General features: G+C 36.0%; 3 protein-coding genes across 4 annotated transcripts in view; 1 reads left to right on the forward strand and 2 right to left on the reverse strand.

Moving 5' to 3' along the window:
- The window catches only part of LOC110464454 (1-acyl-sn-glycerol-3-phosphate acyltransferase epsilon-like), a 52,405-nt gene extending 37,066 nt beyond the window's left edge, over positions 1-15,339 (reverse strand). The window contains exon 1 of the mRNA XM_021519673.1: positions 15,290-15,339. The gene's annotated coding sequence lies outside the window, so the exon portion shown is untranslated. The remainder of the gene's footprint in view (positions 1-15,289) is intronic.
- Positions 4,702-11,383, forward strand: LOC110464452. Of its 2 annotated transcripts, XM_021519670.1 has the most exons (3): positions 4,702-5,061; positions 6,009-6,117; positions 8,295-11,383. In XM_021519670.1, the coding sequence occupies exon 3, from the start codon at positions 8,357-8,359 to the stop codon at positions 9,767-9,769; it is 1,413 nt and encodes a 470-aa protein (XP_021375345.1). In that variant the 5' UTR covers positions 4,702-5,061; positions 6,009-6,117; positions 8,295-8,356; the 3' UTR covers positions 9,770-11,383. The 2 variants fall into 2 exon arrangements, with proteins under 2 accessions (XP_021375345.1, XP_021375346.1); XM_021519671.1 differs by lacking the exon at positions 6,009-6,117.
- Positions 15,340-16,590: 1,251 nt separating the features above from the next.
- Positions 16,591-18,132, reverse strand: LOC110464445 (52 kDa repressor of the inhibitor of the protein kinase-like). Its single transcript, XM_021519662.1, has one exon. It carries the CDS (start codon positions 18,130-18,132, stop codon positions 16,591-16,593), a length of 1,542 nt encoding a protein of 513 aa, XP_021375337.1.
- Between the last annotated feature and the right edge of the window lie 1,492 nt (positions 18,133-19,624).

Consider the following 19,624-nt stretch of genomic DNA (forward strand, 5'->3'; position numbering starts at 1 on the left):
GCATATCATATCCAGTTACCCACAAACATATTACATATAATATCCAGTCACTCACAAACACATTGTATATCATATCCAGTCACTCAAAAGCAAATTACATATCATATCCAGTCACTAAAAACCAAATTACATATCATACCCAGTCACTGACAAACACATTACATATCATATCCAGTCACTCAAAAACAAATTACATATCATATCAAGTTACCCACAGACACATTACATATACTATCAAGTCACTCACAAACACATTGCATATCATATCCAGTTACCCACAAACACATTACATATCATATCCAGTTACCTACAAACACATAACATATAATATCCAGTCACTCACAACACATTGCATATCATATCCAGTCACTGACAAACACATTACATATCATATTCAGTAACCCACAGACACATTACATATACTATCCAGTCACTCACAGCCACATTACATATCATATCCAATCACTCACAAACACATTGCATATCATATCCAGTCACTCAAAACCAAATCACATATCATATCCAGTCTCTCACAACCCATTGCATATCATATCCAGGCACTGCCAAACACATTACATAGCATATCGAGTCACTCACAAACACGTTGCATATCATATCCAGGCACTGCCAAACACATTACATAGCATATCGAGTCACTCACAAACACGTTGCATATCATATCCAGGCACTGCCAAACACATTACATATCAATACTATCCAGTCACTCCCAGCCACATTACATATCATACCCAGTTACCCACAAACCCATTACATATCATATTCAGTAACCCACCAGTCACTGACTGTTAAACACTAAACATATCGTATCCAGTCACTGACAAACCCATTACATATCATACCAAGTCACTGACAAACAGATTGCATATCATATCAAGTTCCCCACAGACACATTACTTACATACCATGCCTAGTCACTCACAAACACGTTGCATATCATATCCAGGCACTGCCAAACACATTACATATAATATCATGTCACTCACAACACATTTCATATCATGTCCAGTCACTCAAAACCGCATTGCATATCATCCCCAGTCATTGACAAACACATAGCATATAATATCCAGTCTCTCAAAGCCGAATGGCATATCATACCCAGTTACCCACAAACCCATTACATATCATACCAAGTCACTGACAAACAGATTGCCTATCATGTCAAGTTACCCACGAACACATTAAATATACTATCCAGTCTCTCACAACCCATTGCATATCATATCCAGTTCCCCACAAACACAATACATATCATATTCAGTAACCCACAGACACATTACATATACTATCCAGTCACTCACAGACACATTACATATCATTTCCAGTCACTCACAAATACATTGCATTTCATATCCAGTCACTCAAAACCAAATTACATATCATATCCAGTCACTCAGACCCAAATTACATATCATACCCAGTCACTGACAAACACATAACATATAATATCCAGTCACTCACAACACATTGCATATCATATCCAGTCACTGACAAACACATTACATATCATATTCAGTAACCCACTGACACATTACATATACTATCCAGTCACTCACAAACACATTGCATATCATATCCAGTTACCCACAAACACATTACATATCATATCCAGTCACCCATAAACACATTATATATCATATCCAGTCACTCACAAACACATTACATATCATATTGAGTCACCCACAAACACATTACATATCATATCGAGTCACTCACAAACACATTGCTTACCATGCCCAGTCACTCACAAACACATTACATGTCATTTCCAGTCACTTACTAACGCATTACATATCATATCCAGTTACCCACAAACACATTACATATCATATTCAGTACCCCACAGACACATTACATATACTATCCAGTCACTCACAAACACATTGCATATCATATCCAGTCACTCAAAACCAAATTGCATATAATATCCAGTCACTCACAAACACATGATATATTATATCCATTCACTGATAAACACATCACATGTCATATCCAGTCACTTACTAACACATTACATATCATACCCAGTCACTGACAAACACATAACATATAATATCCAGTCACTCAAAACCAAATTACATATCATATCCAGTCACTCACAAACACATTACATATCATATTGAGTCACCCACAAACACATTACATATCATATCCAGTTACCTACAAACACATAACATATAATATCCAGTCACTCAAAACCAAATTTCATATCATATCCAGTCACTCAAAACCAAATTACATATCATATCCAGTCACTCAAAAACAAATTACATATCATATCATACCCACAAACACATTACATATCATATCCAGTCACTCAATAACAAATTACATATCATATCAAGTTACCCACAGACACATTTCATATATTATCAAGTCACTCACAAACACATTGCATATCATATCCAGTACCCACAAACACATTACATATCATATTCAGTAACCCACTGACACATTACATATACTATCCAGTCACTCACAAACACATTGCATATCATATCCAGTCACTCACAACCAAATTACATATCATATCCAGTCACTCAAAAACAAATTACATATCATATCAAGTTACCCACAGACACATTTCATATACTATCAAGTCACTCACAAACACATTGCATATCATATCCAGTTACCCACAAACATATTACATATAATATCCAGTCACTCACAAACACATGATATATTATATCCATTCACTGATAAACACATCACATGTCATATCCAGTCACTTACTAACACATTACATATCATTCCCAGTCACTGACAAACACATAACATATAATATCCAGTCACTCAAAACCAAATTTCATATCATATCCAGTCACTCAAAACCAAATTATATATCATACTCAGTTATCCACAAACACATTACATATCTTATCCAGTCACTCACAAACACATTGCTTACCATGCCCAGTCACTCACAAACACATCACATGTCATATCCAGTCACTTACTTACGCATTACATATCATACCAAGTCACTGACAAACACATTACATATCACATCCAGTTACCCACAAACACATTACATATCATATTCAGTAACCTACAGACACATTACATATACTAGCCAGTCACTCACAGACACATTACATATCATATCCAGTCACCCATAAATACATTACATATCATATCCAGTCAGTCACAAACACATTACATATCATATTGAGTCACCCACAAACACATTACATATCATATCGAGTCACTCACAAACACATTGCTTACCATGCCCAGTCACTCACAAACACATCACATGTCATATCCAGTCACTTACTAACACATTACATATCATTCCCAGTCACTGACAAACACATAACATATAATATCCAGTCAATCAAAACCAAATTACATATCATATCCAGTCACTCAAAAACAAATTACATATCATATCATACCCACAAACACATTACATATCATATCCAGTCACCCATAAACACATTACATATCATATCCAGTCACTCACAAACACATTACATATCATATTGAGTCACCCACAAACACATTACATATCATATCGAGTCACTCACAAACACATTTCATATCATATCCAGTTACCCACAAACACAATACATATCACATCCAGTCACCCACAAACACATTACATATCATATCCAATCACTCACAAACACATTTCATGCCATGCCCAGTCACTCACAAACACATTACATATCATATCCAGTCACTGACACGCATTATGTGTCATACCCAGTCACTAACAAACACATGATATATCATACCATGTCACTCACAAACATATTACATATCATATCCAGTCACCCACAAACACATTACATGTCATATCCAGTCACTGACAAACACAGTACATATCATATCGAGTCACCCACAAACTCATAACATATTATATCCGGTAGGTCATAAACACAGTACGTATCACATCCAGTCAGTCACAAACACAGTATGTATCATACCCAGTCAGTCACAAACATTACATATCACATTCAGTCACTCACAAACTTAACATGTCACATCCAGCCACCCACAAACCACAAACTTTAAAAATCATTCTTAGTCAGTTACAAATATATTAGATATCTCATTTAGTCACTACTAAACACATTATATATCATATCCAGACACACACAAACACATTGCTTATCACCTTCTGTAGCAGGATTGTTAAGATAAAATGTAAGCGCTAACGTTTCGGTTTTCATGACGTCCGTCGTTTGTTTGAGTTATGCTTGTAGCTTTTGAACACAAGTCCTGTACCTGTTAACAAGCTTTTAATGAGATTCACGTTTCAATACAAGGATTCAATGATACACACAACAAGACAGGTAGCGATATCCAATAACCAATATGTGAACAATTAAATTGTCTTTCCCTTTTGGTCATTATTTGACACATGCGATTTCAAGGCTAATATATACTCAGCCATCTTGACATTCATTGCAGATAATCAAGTTGTTTTTCTGAGGTAAGGACATGTTTTTGTGCAGAATGGACAATAGAGCGCCGCACATACATACATAATGAGAATAACCGTGTACAATTACCACGCATACGAAATGGAAAACCCAATTTTAAGTGGAACTATAAACATATGTCAACCACAGGGTCACGTTACAAATGTCTGAAATACACATATGCTGTACTGATACGGGTCACAACACATGTTTATGTGTGTTATGACCCGTATGAGTATAGCATATGTGTATTTCAGACATTTGTAACGTGACCCTGTGTGTCAACAGTTTTCTTTAGAGGAGTCATAATCAAATACTCAGCCAACAGACAGCAGTCATACGTTCGGCAATAACGCAGGACTGCCAGGTTTTAAACTCTTCATACTGTCGATACTTGTGTGTGTCACATATGTGTTCTTAGCGACGTGTAACTGCACCCGTCATGGTTTTTCCAATCATGTGACTACGGTTTACATAATATATGTACGACATTCAGGAAGTTGTATTTTCCACAATGTGAATCATGTGAGTGAAATTGTCCACACATTTGTGATGATTGAAAGGGTTGTTATATAAGTCAACGACCAGAATGCTATGAAGCAACGAGGTAAGTTGTTAACAAAACGAACCTGACAAATTAATCTGCTTTTTATACCTAATGTATGCTACTTTTTCTATCTGTAGCACTATCCCGTATAAGAATGTAGCAAAATTAAATGATACACATAACAGAAATAAGAAAATTGCATGTATTCTTTAACAGTTTAATATAATTTGGAACCTAACATCTCTGGATACTCATACCAAAGATGGTTAATCGTTTACAGAGGTAGTCATTAATGTCGTCCCTCAGCTTCAAGAAAAGGCTATCACTTACGGCATGTACCAACATGACGTGTTCCGAATATAAGTATGTTCGGAACGAATAAAGAAGACCACCTGCATCATTGGAAGACTATAAAGTGTTCCAAATATGCGCAGTTTTGAGAAAAAGACAGTAAGACAGTTATATTTGCCTGATTATTGAATGTATACATATTTCAACTGTAACAAAGGATAACTCATTCTGATGAATTGTTGAAAAGAAAATCTTTTAATGACTAACATTTAAGATATGTTCACCATCCACAGTTTAACTGCTAAACACTCACAGAATTAAGGATGCACACAAATATACAGATTTTTCTTATCCCCGACAGTTTGGGATATAGTGAGTTTGAAATAATAGCAGACGATATAAATATGCTGTTAGGATAATACGTACTGATCACGAGTGCACGTAATCATCGAGCCAGGCTACACAAAATATTGCCAGAAGTTGTAAAGTTAATAAAGAAATGTAGCTGATGTTGTGTAAGCATGATTTACCATGTAGAACGTGCATTGAATAATTTTGATTTAACGATTATGGCGAAACGGGTGAACAGGTATGTGTATCAACTGTAATGTTACGCTTGGGTAGACATATACACTGCTAAAGACTGCTGTCTGGGTATACACAATAAAGCAACGAATATTTCCCACAATAAACAAAGATGTTTTAATGTTTTGTAGGTTGTGGGGGAGAACATGTCCCATTAAGACATCAAAGGTTGGATGCTTAGTTTGGGCCCCCTTTTCAGGATTTCCTCTCTATGCAGTCAATGGATCGTCTCTATGTGTAGTAAGTCTCTAACGTTATAACTGAACTATTGTAGTTTGACACGTTTGTGTCGACTAAGTTAAGCTTGTCATAGTAGACAACGATCATTAATGTATATCGTATAAAACAATACTGCGTAAAAAATCGTATGTTACTATGTATAAGATAAATATATGTCACCAGAAAGGAAATAAAAGGAAAATGTAATTATCATATACTTACTCTAAACACAGGTTATTTGTTTTCATCAAAGCATCCAATGTCCCTATGTACTCTCCCCTTTATCGCACTACTAAACAACCCTTTATCTCATCCCTTTATTATAACACTTCCGTACACTCTAAAGTAAACACATGAAACACATTATAAATATGTCACTTTTCATATTATAATCCGTACCAGTCTTCAACCAATATCAGATCTCGCGATAAGATTATACGAGCCATGCTATAGAAATGGCTACGTGATAGTTCGTACGTGGAGTATAACTGGAAATATTTGTGCATAACCTGGAGTTGTCCTTGCTTGGCTCTATCAGACTGGAAAATGCGCCTGTTAAATCGATAATGATATGTACTTAAGCATCGTATTTCCTGTTATTAAGTACAAGGAGGTAACGGCATAGATAAGTCCAAATGTAATTCATTCATCAATACAGCTTGTAGCTGCATTCACACATATAAAGAAGAAACAAGATTGTTGAATACAAAATAGTCTGTTATACATTTCTCGAAAAAAACTCCATATAAAGCTGCTAGAAGTTGGTAACATTTTTAGCTGCTAACGATAGTGAACAAAACCCTAGACACGATTTTCATTAGCCAGTTTGTTTAATCATGACGGTAAACCTTGTGCCTTTATACAAAATATGACAGCCAGCCCCACTTGTACTAGCACTGCATTACAGTGTTAACGCCCAATACGACCACTTACGCCGGTACAGGAGACGTACCAGTACGTTCTTTTACATCAAAATCACTCCACGGGACCGAACTTTAAATATTTTGGAAAGAAAATATCAAACAACTACACTATTATATCCGTTCCAGTATAATGGCTATAATAATAAACCGTAACAAAGTAGATTTAAACACCGTAAACCGTTTTCCTTGATAGTAATTTAGAATAGTTATGCTACTGTGTTTTCGTTAATCCAATGCTAGTTAATTGTGTCGGGGTTTTACCCAAGTGACTAATACATTGCACAGCATATGTTACTTCCCTTAATGCTTCACTCTATGCTGGTTGACCCTATTTCAGGGGATATCAGTGTATCCTATTATTACATAATAATATGTCTATCTTGGATAGTTACATGGTTTGACGTCACAGGAATCATTGTGAAGGAAACCAATTTTTACTCCTCTTCTATTGGGGATTTGTGATGTCTCCTCAGTTTTCACCTGTTTTTTTTTAAAATTTAGTTTGAGCGCTTCTTTTCTTGATTTTGTGTATTTTCTGTTTTGTAAATAGAAAGGCTATGCAAAAGTTTCGATGCAGTCATAACACATTCCAGTTCACTATGCCAACATATTCTTATAACAACTTGTGCTAGGGTATCATGTATACACACAACCGACAAACTATGTGTTTACATTACAATGCAGCGACGATACACAACATCCGTAAATATACACCAGCAATTCAACCCCGCTGTTTAACCTATTGTAACCTGACACAATCATGCAGACTTAGTTAGGGTACAATATGGTTTTATGACTTGCTATCCGCTGATTAGCACAATGACATTCGTCACCTTCCGAAGCATGTAATTCTTTGTCAGGATATACACAGAAATCAATTACATAACACAAAGTATAAGAAAATGTGAATTAACAACATGATTAATAAAATATCATAACGTTTATCTACTGCATAATTAAATTATCTTTTGATGATAGCATATTACATAATTGAAATTTGTAGACAATATTTGAAATATGGCCGTGTTATCAAAGATAGTTTAACATAAAAAGATGAAGTTATTTAGAATATAATTATAATTAGCACGTAAACTTTTGAACAGGACTGCGATACAATAACATTTAATTACGATTTCGTGAAATTTCGGAAAAGAAACAAGTTGTTCAGAAATCATAGAAGGACAGATTTAGTGAAAAACATAGGGATTGATTAATAATAGTTATTGTTATAAATATACTAAAAATATTGAATAAAGATTTTTGTTTTACTTCAAGGTTTTCATGAATACAGATTTCGGAAAAAGGCCGCCAAGCTGTAGGTCATTATCATATCAACAATGAACGAAGAAGAGAAACGCGCTTTCTTCGAGTGTTTCCTACGTCTTGAGCGTCACAGAAGACAGCTTCGTGATTTTATCTCACTTTTATCCTTGCATGGTGTGATCACTAATAATGATGGCACAAGTATTCGAAAATCTATAAGAACACATTCAGACATAAATCTTGAGGTTATTAAGGATATACCTAATCACTGCAGCAAGGATAGACTTCTCAAATGTCTGAAGATGAATCATAAACTGTATAAAAAGTTCAAGAATAAACTTTGCAAGGCAACCTCGCCTGTACTTACTCCGCAAAGTATAAACCCAAATGGCGCAAGAGAAACATACATGAATAACTTCTATGAGGTGTTGAAAGCCAAAGCATTGAAGAGTGGAGAACTAGAGTGGACTACAGATTTTCAACGATGGGCCATTCAACTTTCATGCACACTCCAAAGCTTGCCCTGTGGTAGCGACAAACGCAATGTCGCAGACTGCTATTTTGTGTTACTGGATTTACAAGCGGTAATCGAGAAACAGCACAAAGCTGATAAAACCCAGCTTTGGAAGCGTCCGGTGTTTCAGGCAATGGAATCCATTCTTTGTGAAACATCAAATCCTTCCTTGTCAAGGCTCATATTTCAATCTCGAAAGGGGACTGCATGTGCACAGTCTAGCGAATATGAAGAAACATTGAAATACGCCTCTCTTGTGTTGTGTGACGTTGCTATGTTTTCGAGTGGGAAACAAATAGGAAGCTGCATATTCGCGGTCGTAAATATGTACTTACAATACTACAGTTACCTCTGTAAAGCCAATAGGCTTGTGGAGGCAAATGAGTGCAAAAAGCAGATCCTGCACTGGATTGACGTTGGATATCTTCAGTTCGCAGACGAGGATAAAGATGTGATAAAGACTTGGAGAAGAGTATATCTGGACAAGAAAATATACTGTCACCTTGGGATCGATATCTTATCTAGGGATATCCAGGGTACTATAATATCAGACGACGATATGGAAAAAGCAACACAATGTCTTCAAGAAATGGAGGCACTAAGAGATGGAATGGAGAGGTTGAGGTTATTGCATTTTTTCATTGCGCACGGAAAATTGAATATGTGCAAGGGATATACATTGGCTGCGAAAGGCTATTATGAAGAGGCGTTGAAACTCGCATATGAAGGGAAATTCCATTCCGAGGTTGCAGTTTTGAAAGAACGTTTTTTCCCACCGTGTGGCAAGCCCGGGGAGGAAAATGCGCTTGGCAGGCCCGGGGAGGAAAATGATGAACTTAGTCCACCTGTGACATCATCCATTTCTGAACCTTCTGAAGACAATGAGGAAGACTCAGTCAAAAGTATTATTACACAGGTCCAGAAAAAACTTAATATCAATGACGATAACGCTTACTTGAACGTTAATAATTAAGCATAATTTTGTATAGTCTTTAGATCACGCCGTTACTGTAAAATGATCATGGTCAAGTGAAACTACATATATAAAATATGTGCCAGTTGGATTTTCAGTAGGAGTTGTTGACGACGATTGGCGAATTGATCTATCTGAAATTAACGTTTTTATCTTGACCTTACAAAGAAATTGAGTGATACAGTGGAGATATCACATTTCCTTTAATAAAGAGCAACATAGATAACGCATACATGGATTTTAGATCTTTGTTCATATGGACATCTACTTATACATGTACATATTGTTTTACATAATTTTTTAGAGTAAATCATAAATCATATTTCATTACACAGTTATTGACTGTAGTAAGTAATTGTGGATATGATGTGATATAAACATGGAAAAGTGATATTGACTGAGGCGGAGCCGAGTTCAATATCAGTTTTAGAGCATATCAGAAAAATATTTGTTTATACCTTCCCATGGTGCAGTCAAAATATTTGACCCAAGGGGGCAATAGTTGACAACGTGTTATAATGCACAAGGCCGAAGGCTGAATGAAATGTAATGCATAGTCAACTACAATCACCGATGGTTTAACGTTTTTGACTTTACAACTGGAAGGCAGCAAACAACCTGTATTACAAATACATGAATATGCATAATATGAATCACACAATGTTTAACTTCATGGACCTTCAGCAATATTCATTGGCGGTAGTTCAATATCAATTATCATCGAAAATTATAATGGAATATTGGACACATTCCAGTTCTACTTTAATACCCTGCAAAAAGCTGGTACAAGTCGTCCGCAGTAGCGCAGAGAAAACCCCTTGCAATTTTGACAGCCAGACGACAGATACATAAGGTGAAAGAACAACGTAGTCAATGGCAGTTGAACGCTTGAATCAACGTCTATTTGGAATATTGTAACGCGACGGTTACTTCACCTTGCATATATACTGGTCACGCGACACTGCATAACAAATAATATATTGCAAGGTCACATGACCATTTATTAGCGCAATATAACATTTTACAGAGCAATAACCCTATATAGTGAAATAACAAATAGCGGAACACGTTTGGCTTATGAAGATATATATAACAAAGCAGTGTATTATGTCATAAATATATACAGAGCTTTGTTTTTAATAAATACGTAAAACTAAAATTATTTGTTCCGGTGATAAATAACTAAATTTTGACATCAAAAAAACATTTGGAGAAACTTTAAAGCGACTTCATCCCAAAAACTGTTTCCCATTTCCAAATTTGGCTTGTGACAGCGTCGCATTAATATTTAAGCGAGTAGCGAGAAGTAAATTTTACCACAGCATTTACGCTAGTACCCGACATGAATGGGTTCATAAAATCGGGTCTAATGCTATTCATGGAGTTATATATTGTCCATAGGTAGCGATAGCGATTAAATATATCTGCATTTATTGTTTATGTTACATACATTTACGTATCGTGTAAAATAAAGGGAATCAATGTCAAGATCGAGCACTGACACCCACACCTTCGGAGGTCAGTTAATTTTGTGAAAATATTAGCATCAACTTTTGATTGCTATTATTAACAAAATGTAAATGAATAAATAATCAAGATGGTAAATTACTTGAATAAGTCTTTCGTGTTTTTATTTTAGTTATTGTAGACGATGGAGTTGTAAGAAGTCCTCGTAGGTAGTCCTAGAAATGTTTATGTCGAACATCACCAATATACTATCTGAATAGGAAATAAGAGGGTTGGACAAGTATCTTATGTCCCTTCGTCAATAACTGGCCTTTATGTAGTATACATTATAATAAAGTTACAAAAATAATGGATCTTCTAGAAGAGTAGAAGAATTAAGTTTAATATTATCCTGAAATGAAATGAAAGAGCTACAAATGACACTTAATAGCCGTTAATAGTTTTGTTCTTTTTTATTTTAGACGTTCAACTATAAACGGTGATCTTTTTATTTCATTCAAAAACATTTGAGTAAGTCTGAGAACTATTCTATATGAAGCTTCAATGGTATCAGCTGTAATCAACTTGTGTCATATAAGATCAGTGAAATATGTGATGCTTTTAATGTGTTCCTGTTTGAATATATGATATTTGTTTTGAAACACTCTAGTCATATTTGTTCGTGTATCACCCTTGTGAATCGTTTACATACAGCTTAATTCTAGATGGTATATGGTCCGGAACTACCACTCGTTAACACGCTCAATGCAATCTGGGTTTAATTTCTTGTAGTTCCACATACTCTCCGCTTGCAATGCTATGCAGGTATCTATTTGTCTTTCTGAAATATTCCAAATTTCACCTTTACCCCCAAAAAACCATGAATTAATTTAATAATATTTAAATGTAAATTTTAAGGTATAATTATTAAATCTACAAGTTCACAGTTCAATATAGAGGGTTATTATTATAACTGCTTAACGGCCTATCAACACACGAGAAGTTATTGGGACAAAGGAATGGTTGATAAAATCAGACGTTGAATTAAAATAACATCAAACAAAGGAAAAGGTAAAAGACAAGACAAACGTGAACTTGAATATTAAACGTGGCTACATGTATATGTTGACATATATCTTTTAGGACAGGACAACAGTTTCAGATAGCTTCACATTTTAGGGACGCTTATTGTTGATTTAGGGTCTGATTTGTGTTCACGTCTCTAACATTTTGCATCTGACTTAAATAGGCTGATTCCCATGTATCTCATGTAACAGATTTTTATGTGAAATCTGTGATCTGAAATCCTGAACGCATACATTTTTAAATTACCTGTATGTAGGGCAACTTGTTTTGATAGGGATTATAGTCTTTTTCTTAAAAAGTGTCTTATTTTTAACAAGTGAATCTACCTGTAAATCATACCTGTTGGCACATATGCTTATATAAATAATCATATATATGACCTACTTCTTAACACTGGTATAACCTTTCAACATCAATCAAACATCGAACTGTTTAAAATATTAGTAAATGACTTTCCCAGGCAAACAGCAAAATATCTGTCGAAAATATTTGATAAAAGAAAAATGTATTATTTCGTAAAAATTAAGATTTTGTCTCATTCTACAAGTATATATATAATTTAATTGTTATTTAACCAACGACGCAAATGATATTTTGAAGGTAAATTTAAGTTAAAGTGACCTATAGACCCTTTGGGTCGGGTGCTAAAATAATTTGTGAAACATTGTACACGTATGTAATTTTGATGTTTGCACATGTCACTATAATAAAAAAAATTGTATTGTATTGTATTGTATTGTATATATATATATATATTTACCTCTAAAATTTTCTTAAGTTTTATATTTTTGATAATAGATGTATTAACAAGCTGTTCCATGTAATATTTGATATAATATTAATTGAACTGTTCTTTCAATAATAGATAAACAAATAAATAATATAGCACAATTAGTTAAAATTTAACAACACCCTAATGTTTTGGTCATTTGCTGAGAAACCAAATCTGTAATTATTTATTAGTACCTTACAGGTGTATAAGTGATCAAATAACATTTTAAATAAACACTGTGGTTTAAAAAAAATAGTATTACAATGTACAGTTTATTTGAATAAACTGGAAAATGAAATTTCAAACGAAGATAAGCTATTTGTAGGTGTTTGAAAAACTGTGAATAAACGGAAATATGTATGTCTGGATTAGAATCATTTGAAGAAACCACCCTCCTCAGGTGAGAACTGGCAATGCCCTCAAGAAGTACCCAGGCATCAGTTTTATAAACGTTTCCTTATCGTAAGGAAAGTTCTTATGTTTCTTTCCACATGATAGCGTTATTGGAGTTGAAGAGAATTCTAGTTTAAGAAATTTTCCTTAAATTTTGTAATGCTTCACTATATATAAGATCATTTTTAAGTTAAGGAATTTCCCTAATAAAGTAATGTTCATAAAACTTGTGGATATGAGAATGGTACCCTATAGGGGAGCTGTATCTGTCTCACCCTTTGCAATATCTGGATAAATTACATCACATCAGATCTAGATATACATCTGACAGCCCAGTCGTTATGTAAAAAAAAAAAAAAAAAATGTTTCATCCGAGCTACTCAAAATCGAACACTAGTGACAGACTTTGGGCCTAAAGCAAAAATTGTATCTTTAGTTTCATTTTTCTTTTATTTTCGGCATTTTATAAATTACTTTTCTGGCTTTTAATTTTCCAAAAAAATAATCGTCCATTTCAGCCTTCGTCATATATGTACTTTTCCTCCTGATAAAATTATTTTTCTTAGGAATATACAGAGTTAAATGCAAAATCAGATAATAAAGGAATGGTTAGGGACTATATATTTATCACAGATACAGGAATATTTCACTGTTATTTCAAACATTATCTGTATTCTATTTTTTTTCCTTCAAAACATAATGAGACACTTTTCAGTATTTTGTAGATATTACATTTTTATGATTTGACCAAAAATATTGAAGCAAATTTATCATTATCTAAGAAAGCATTCTTCTTATTTTTATTTAATTTGCACCAGTATAAGGCGTATGACAGTATTTTACCTCATGTAAATAACACCTTCTATAATTCATAGTGCTCTATGTTAGTAAATTGGAGTCTAGTCTTCCCCCCTTTTCATATGTGAGCTCCTTTATGCAACTAACAACTTTGTAATGTACTGATTTTAGTTTCATTATTTAATATCTTTTAAAATATATTTGAATACATCAGAGTATTAAGAAGTATCATTTTCCAATACATGATATAAATGAAAAGTGAAATTTACGTAGTTTTCTTTCACACTGATGATGATGATAATATTCTTTGGAACCTTATGCAAGTTATATAAACATCATAATTTTTTACCTGTAAAATCACAGGTAGATCTACTGGTAAAATATCTCAGAAAATATAGTACATAAATGATACAAACTATAATTACCCTCCCTTTGATGTTTCTACCTATTGTTCTAAAGATGTATGCGTTCAAGGAACACCCCCTTAAATAAATGTTTCCTACCCCCGACATTACCTAGTACGGGATTGATTCCGCTATCAGATATACGCCCAATGTAATGAATGGCAGTTGTCACGGCCGACAGAGGATCACTTACATTTACTTATATCCCTGACTAGGTTCAGTGTTACCGACAGTCACCAAATTAACGAGATGTCTTCAAAATATAAAGGGTAATCTAAGCAAACAAAAAAAACAAACGAGAACGCATATATGTACGTTTTACGGATCAATTTCTAATTATCATTATATCATATATCCAGAGACGTATATTCCTGGAAAACCCGTGTGCCCGTTGATTTCTTCCGGATACAGAAATTAAATATAAAGTTAAACGGTATCCCTATACGATGAGAAAATATTTCAGTCCTTACTATTTTATGGATTCGTTTTAAAGTTCTACCATTACGTCAATCGAGGATGACCGTGTTCGTAACATGAACTTTAAACATATGGATCGCACTTTAAGACCTGAGATAATATTCATAAAGTATAACATTTCTCAATAAATCAGATACTACATACCTCACCTTGGAAACCCTGACGAAGGAGTTTCACCACGACTAACAACTTGTTATGTATTTAATTCGACACTTCCGCCATCCTTGCCCAAAACCCTGAGGCATCTGCAATCTCTAAAGATAAAAATATCCGCAAATGCAAATATGCCCTTTGGCATAACTACATACAGTATGTTTACGAGTCTTACTATACTAGTTAGTCACGATCCCGGGAACTTCAAGATCGTAGCTCTTATTTGTATATCCACTTTAAACAAGATAAAACAATATCTTTAAAAATTATCAAAGATAATATATTGTAGATGAAGCAAATGTAATAATTTAAGCGAAAAGAAAATGTACTACTTGTCACAAAATTACCGTGTTATTCAGTGAAATCGCCCGTATAATATACGGTACTCTGAAGATAAACTCATGTAATATGACTTTTTGACGTCATAAAATTATAATAAAATGGCATCATACATTTCAAGATTATGTCATGATGTAACAATAGATACACTGTATAAAAGATACAAATAACAGCTTAAAGCCTCAAAGTGACCTTCAAAAGTCGTACTATGAACAATTTATACCCGCCCAAATTGATTCATATGATAATAAAGGTTTCGTGTTTACCTACGACTATTTTTTTTCTTCATACCTCCAATTCCTGATAGTACTTATTGAATGTAACTCATGGGCGGATCCAGCATTTCATAAAAGGGGGGGGGGGGGGGGGGGGCAACTTCATGCCAAAGGTTATTTGAGGACCGAAGGCCGCCGAACGGGGGCCGTAGGCCGGTGCCAGGGTGAGGGCACGAGAGGGGGGCTGGCAGCCCCCTTCTCGTAAGGGGTGTACGGGGGGTCTCCCCCGGAAAAATTGAAATCCTAGATGACCGGAGATGGCTTTTAAGCACTTTTGAGAACAAAATGAGGATACTTGTTCATTACATACAAACATCGATATCCTGCAAATTATTTTCCATTCAACTTTAAAATTGGGGCATTATTTGGCAATAGACCCAATGTCACCCATTGGACTTTTGGATATTAAAGGAATTTAAAAGGTTATACAATACTCAAGTAAATACCACAGGTCAGCAATAAAATCATTATCAAAGAAAAAAGATACAAGTGTGGACGTAATTTATCTTCAAAAACCAGTAACATGTAAACGTACATGTAAATAAGCCGTTGCATGCGAGGATGAATGTCAATATATATGTATTGGAGAGGAAAGTACAGTGTCAGATCAAGTAACTAATAACATCGCAATATGACTTCACCACAACAATTTACTTGTCTCCAATTGTTATGTACCAGTCACTGAGAGAGTATGCAGCCAGCAAACATTTTTCTGATGTGTCTCTGAATGAAGGCCTGGCACACTTTGTCCAAACCAATGTCGATATCATGGTTCATGTTCATGAGTGCCAGTCCTGTCAGTCTATTTTCTCCCATCCTGTTCCTCAAGTAAGTCGTTAGCCGTCGCAGACAGGAAAATGATCTCTCTGCCTCGCAACTGCCCACAGGTAGGATACACCCAATTCTTAGCAGCGTGTTGAGATTAGGGAACACATCTTCGTCAGCATTGTCCAGGCAATCCACAAGGTTGAGCGATGAGGCAGGCTCCATTGGCATTTTGGTATTCCAAAACCGCTGCCATTCCTTTATCTCCGCTCTGAGAGTTGGTGGATTAGGCAAGTCTTCTTCCCAGAATTTGAGGTTTTCAACAACCTTCTGGACATCCTCCGTCTTTGTGATGTTCGGTGGCAGAAGAGCGAGGATCTCTACATCCTTTCTGGTTTCCGGGGTGAATCGGTTTGCGAATTCCGAAGATAAGTGGTCGCAGAATGGAATTGCCACGTTGCGCAAAAAATACTCACTTGGAGTCGTGCTAGGGGCGTTGAGTCGATGAAGTTGTCGTGCTGATTTTGGTGCTCTTGGAGCGGAAATGGGAATGCCGACAAGTGTTGCCAATCGGGTGGCATCCTCAAACCAGACACTGAATTCTTCTTCAATGTCTTTTCGCAAAGTCACAATCCGAGCTTTGGTCTGGTCAATCATACCGTACGCCTGGTGTATGTCCAAATCCCTCTTCTGAAGCTTAGATGCAATTGGTCTTACATTCTCTAGTGCATTTTTTGTCACGAGAAAGGCGATTATTGTCTGTGAAGAGCACATACTGGCCAATAACGCCTGCGCCTTCGTCCTTGTTTCTTGGTCCCGGCTACCGGTCCAGGTGTCCATGTAAATGTCTGGATATCCAGATGGGTCCAGTATTGCTTCTAGACATTCACATAAGTATCCGTACATATCGTAGAATGTGTCGAAGCATGTATGTCTCTCCACCCACCGGGTCTTGCACAGCCCAACAAGCTTCTTCTTGCGGGTGGTTGGCGCCATGTTGTCAAGAATTCTCTCGAGGAACCTCTGTCGTTTCGGAGACAAATCAAAGAACAGAAACACGGCGTTCAGAATGTCTATCATATTCCGGATGGCGGGTTGTTTACATGCACTAGCAATGCTGAGATTGAGGACGTGGCTGTTACAGTGAACATATAACGCGCGCGGGGAAAGTTGTCGGATCCGTGCCTGGACACCCATCTTCGCCGAGGACATGCAAGCTGCGCCATCGTAGCTCTGGACCCTAGCCTGGGATATGTCAATGTGGTTTTGTCTGAGACACTCGGTGATAGCATGTGCTATTGATTCCCCAGTCGCCCTCTCTAGATAAACGAAATTGAAAAATAGTTCGCGGACCCTTGGACGTCTACCGGTCAGCAACCTCAAACACACGGACAAAATTTCCTGGTTACTATAGGGGTCAGTTCTTTCCTGTCGCCAGGTGTTGTTGGAGAACATCGTCGTGCTTTGCCTGCATTTCTAAAATAGCCAAAAAGTTCCCTTTATTTGATGATGTGCTGGTCCGGTCATCTCTGTGGCCTCTTAATGGAAAATTTTGCTTCCCGCACAGAACAATCGCTTCAGTTGTACATGGTGTACCTTCATTTCCATTGGGGGTTTTCTTGGCTTTTTTGTGATACCAAACGCCAAAAGTGTTGCCGGTTCATGATTCCGCCTTTTCTTAGGCGCCATGCTATACCAAGACAATATTAAAAGTGAAATTTTAATATGCAATAAACTGGAATATAGCATAAAGGAATAGGCTACTATGATGTGTTATCAATGATTAATATTGGCAATGATGGGCTTCCATACTTCTTTATGTTTTGTTTTAACAAAATACGTCTCATACCGAACTATCTTCAATATGCTTTAACAATTACACAACATATCTTAAAATCGTTGTCAATGAAGTGAACATTTACAGTTGTTTCTCGTTTTTAGTCTTATTCATATGACGTGTTTTGATTAAGAACTTACCGAGAATCGTAGTAAGTTTATGACCCGACGTTCACCATCTCAAATCTTCGTCGTCTGCAACAAGCATTATCTCCCCTGTCTCACTACGGTCACCAGTACACACCACCCGGTTTACGCATCTCCTTCGTATTTTTTTTTTATTCGGGAATCTTAGCAGAACTTACCAGATGGGGTATTTACCAAACATTGCGAGTCGGCGCGTCCGATATTCCGTCATTTTACACAAGTTTATATAATCGTTAAACGATATATATATATGAAGGACTTTGCACATACTTTTAATCACAGGTGTAGCTTGTCATAAGATATTCCGTCCCTCCATCAAGATCCCTACCCGACCCGCGGGCAATGAGGGGTAGTGGTCGGATTCTGAGATGCGATAAAAATAATCCTATACTTGTGCAAAGGGAAATCATGCCTATTATAGGCATGGTTTCCATTTGCACACACACCCTCACACCCTTGAAAATGTTAGTGTGTGTTTGTGTCTGTTGAGAGGTTATAGTAGACAGTTCAAGTTAATTTGGTGAGGTTTTAGGGGGATGGGATAGGGGATGGGATGCGTACGGCAGCTACCCCCTCCCCCCAATACATCTGTGTCTGGCTGTCAACTGTCAGGTTAAAACATTCATGTTCCCTCCCTGTGTCTTGCTATTGTTCCAAATATTTCCGTGTTTAAGCATATCAAATGAATACAAATCAAAAATAGAATTGTACATTATGATTTCCGTGGAGTATGATATAGAAACAAGCATCTGTACTAGGTACATGTATAGGGTTTGATAAGATTAACATTGGTACCGACCCTACACCAGTAGTCTCATATTATTGGGAAATTTATTTACGGCGGTAAGTAAATATATGGCCGAACGAAGCGAGGCGACAATTTTAGGCGTAAGTTTTTAAAGAAAAAAAAAACGGTGGTAAAAAGGGGGAGGGGGTGTCCGGACCCCGTGGACCCCCTCCCCCC

The sequence above is a fragment of the Mizuhopecten yessoensis genome, unplaced genomic scaffold (assembly GCF_002113885.1).
Source record: "Mizuhopecten yessoensis strain PY_sf001 unplaced genomic scaffold, ASM211388v2 scaffold10989_1, whole genome shotgun sequence".
Taxonomy (NCBI): Eukaryota; Metazoa; Mollusca; class Bivalvia; order Pectinida; family Pectinidae; genus Mizuhopecten; species Mizuhopecten yessoensis.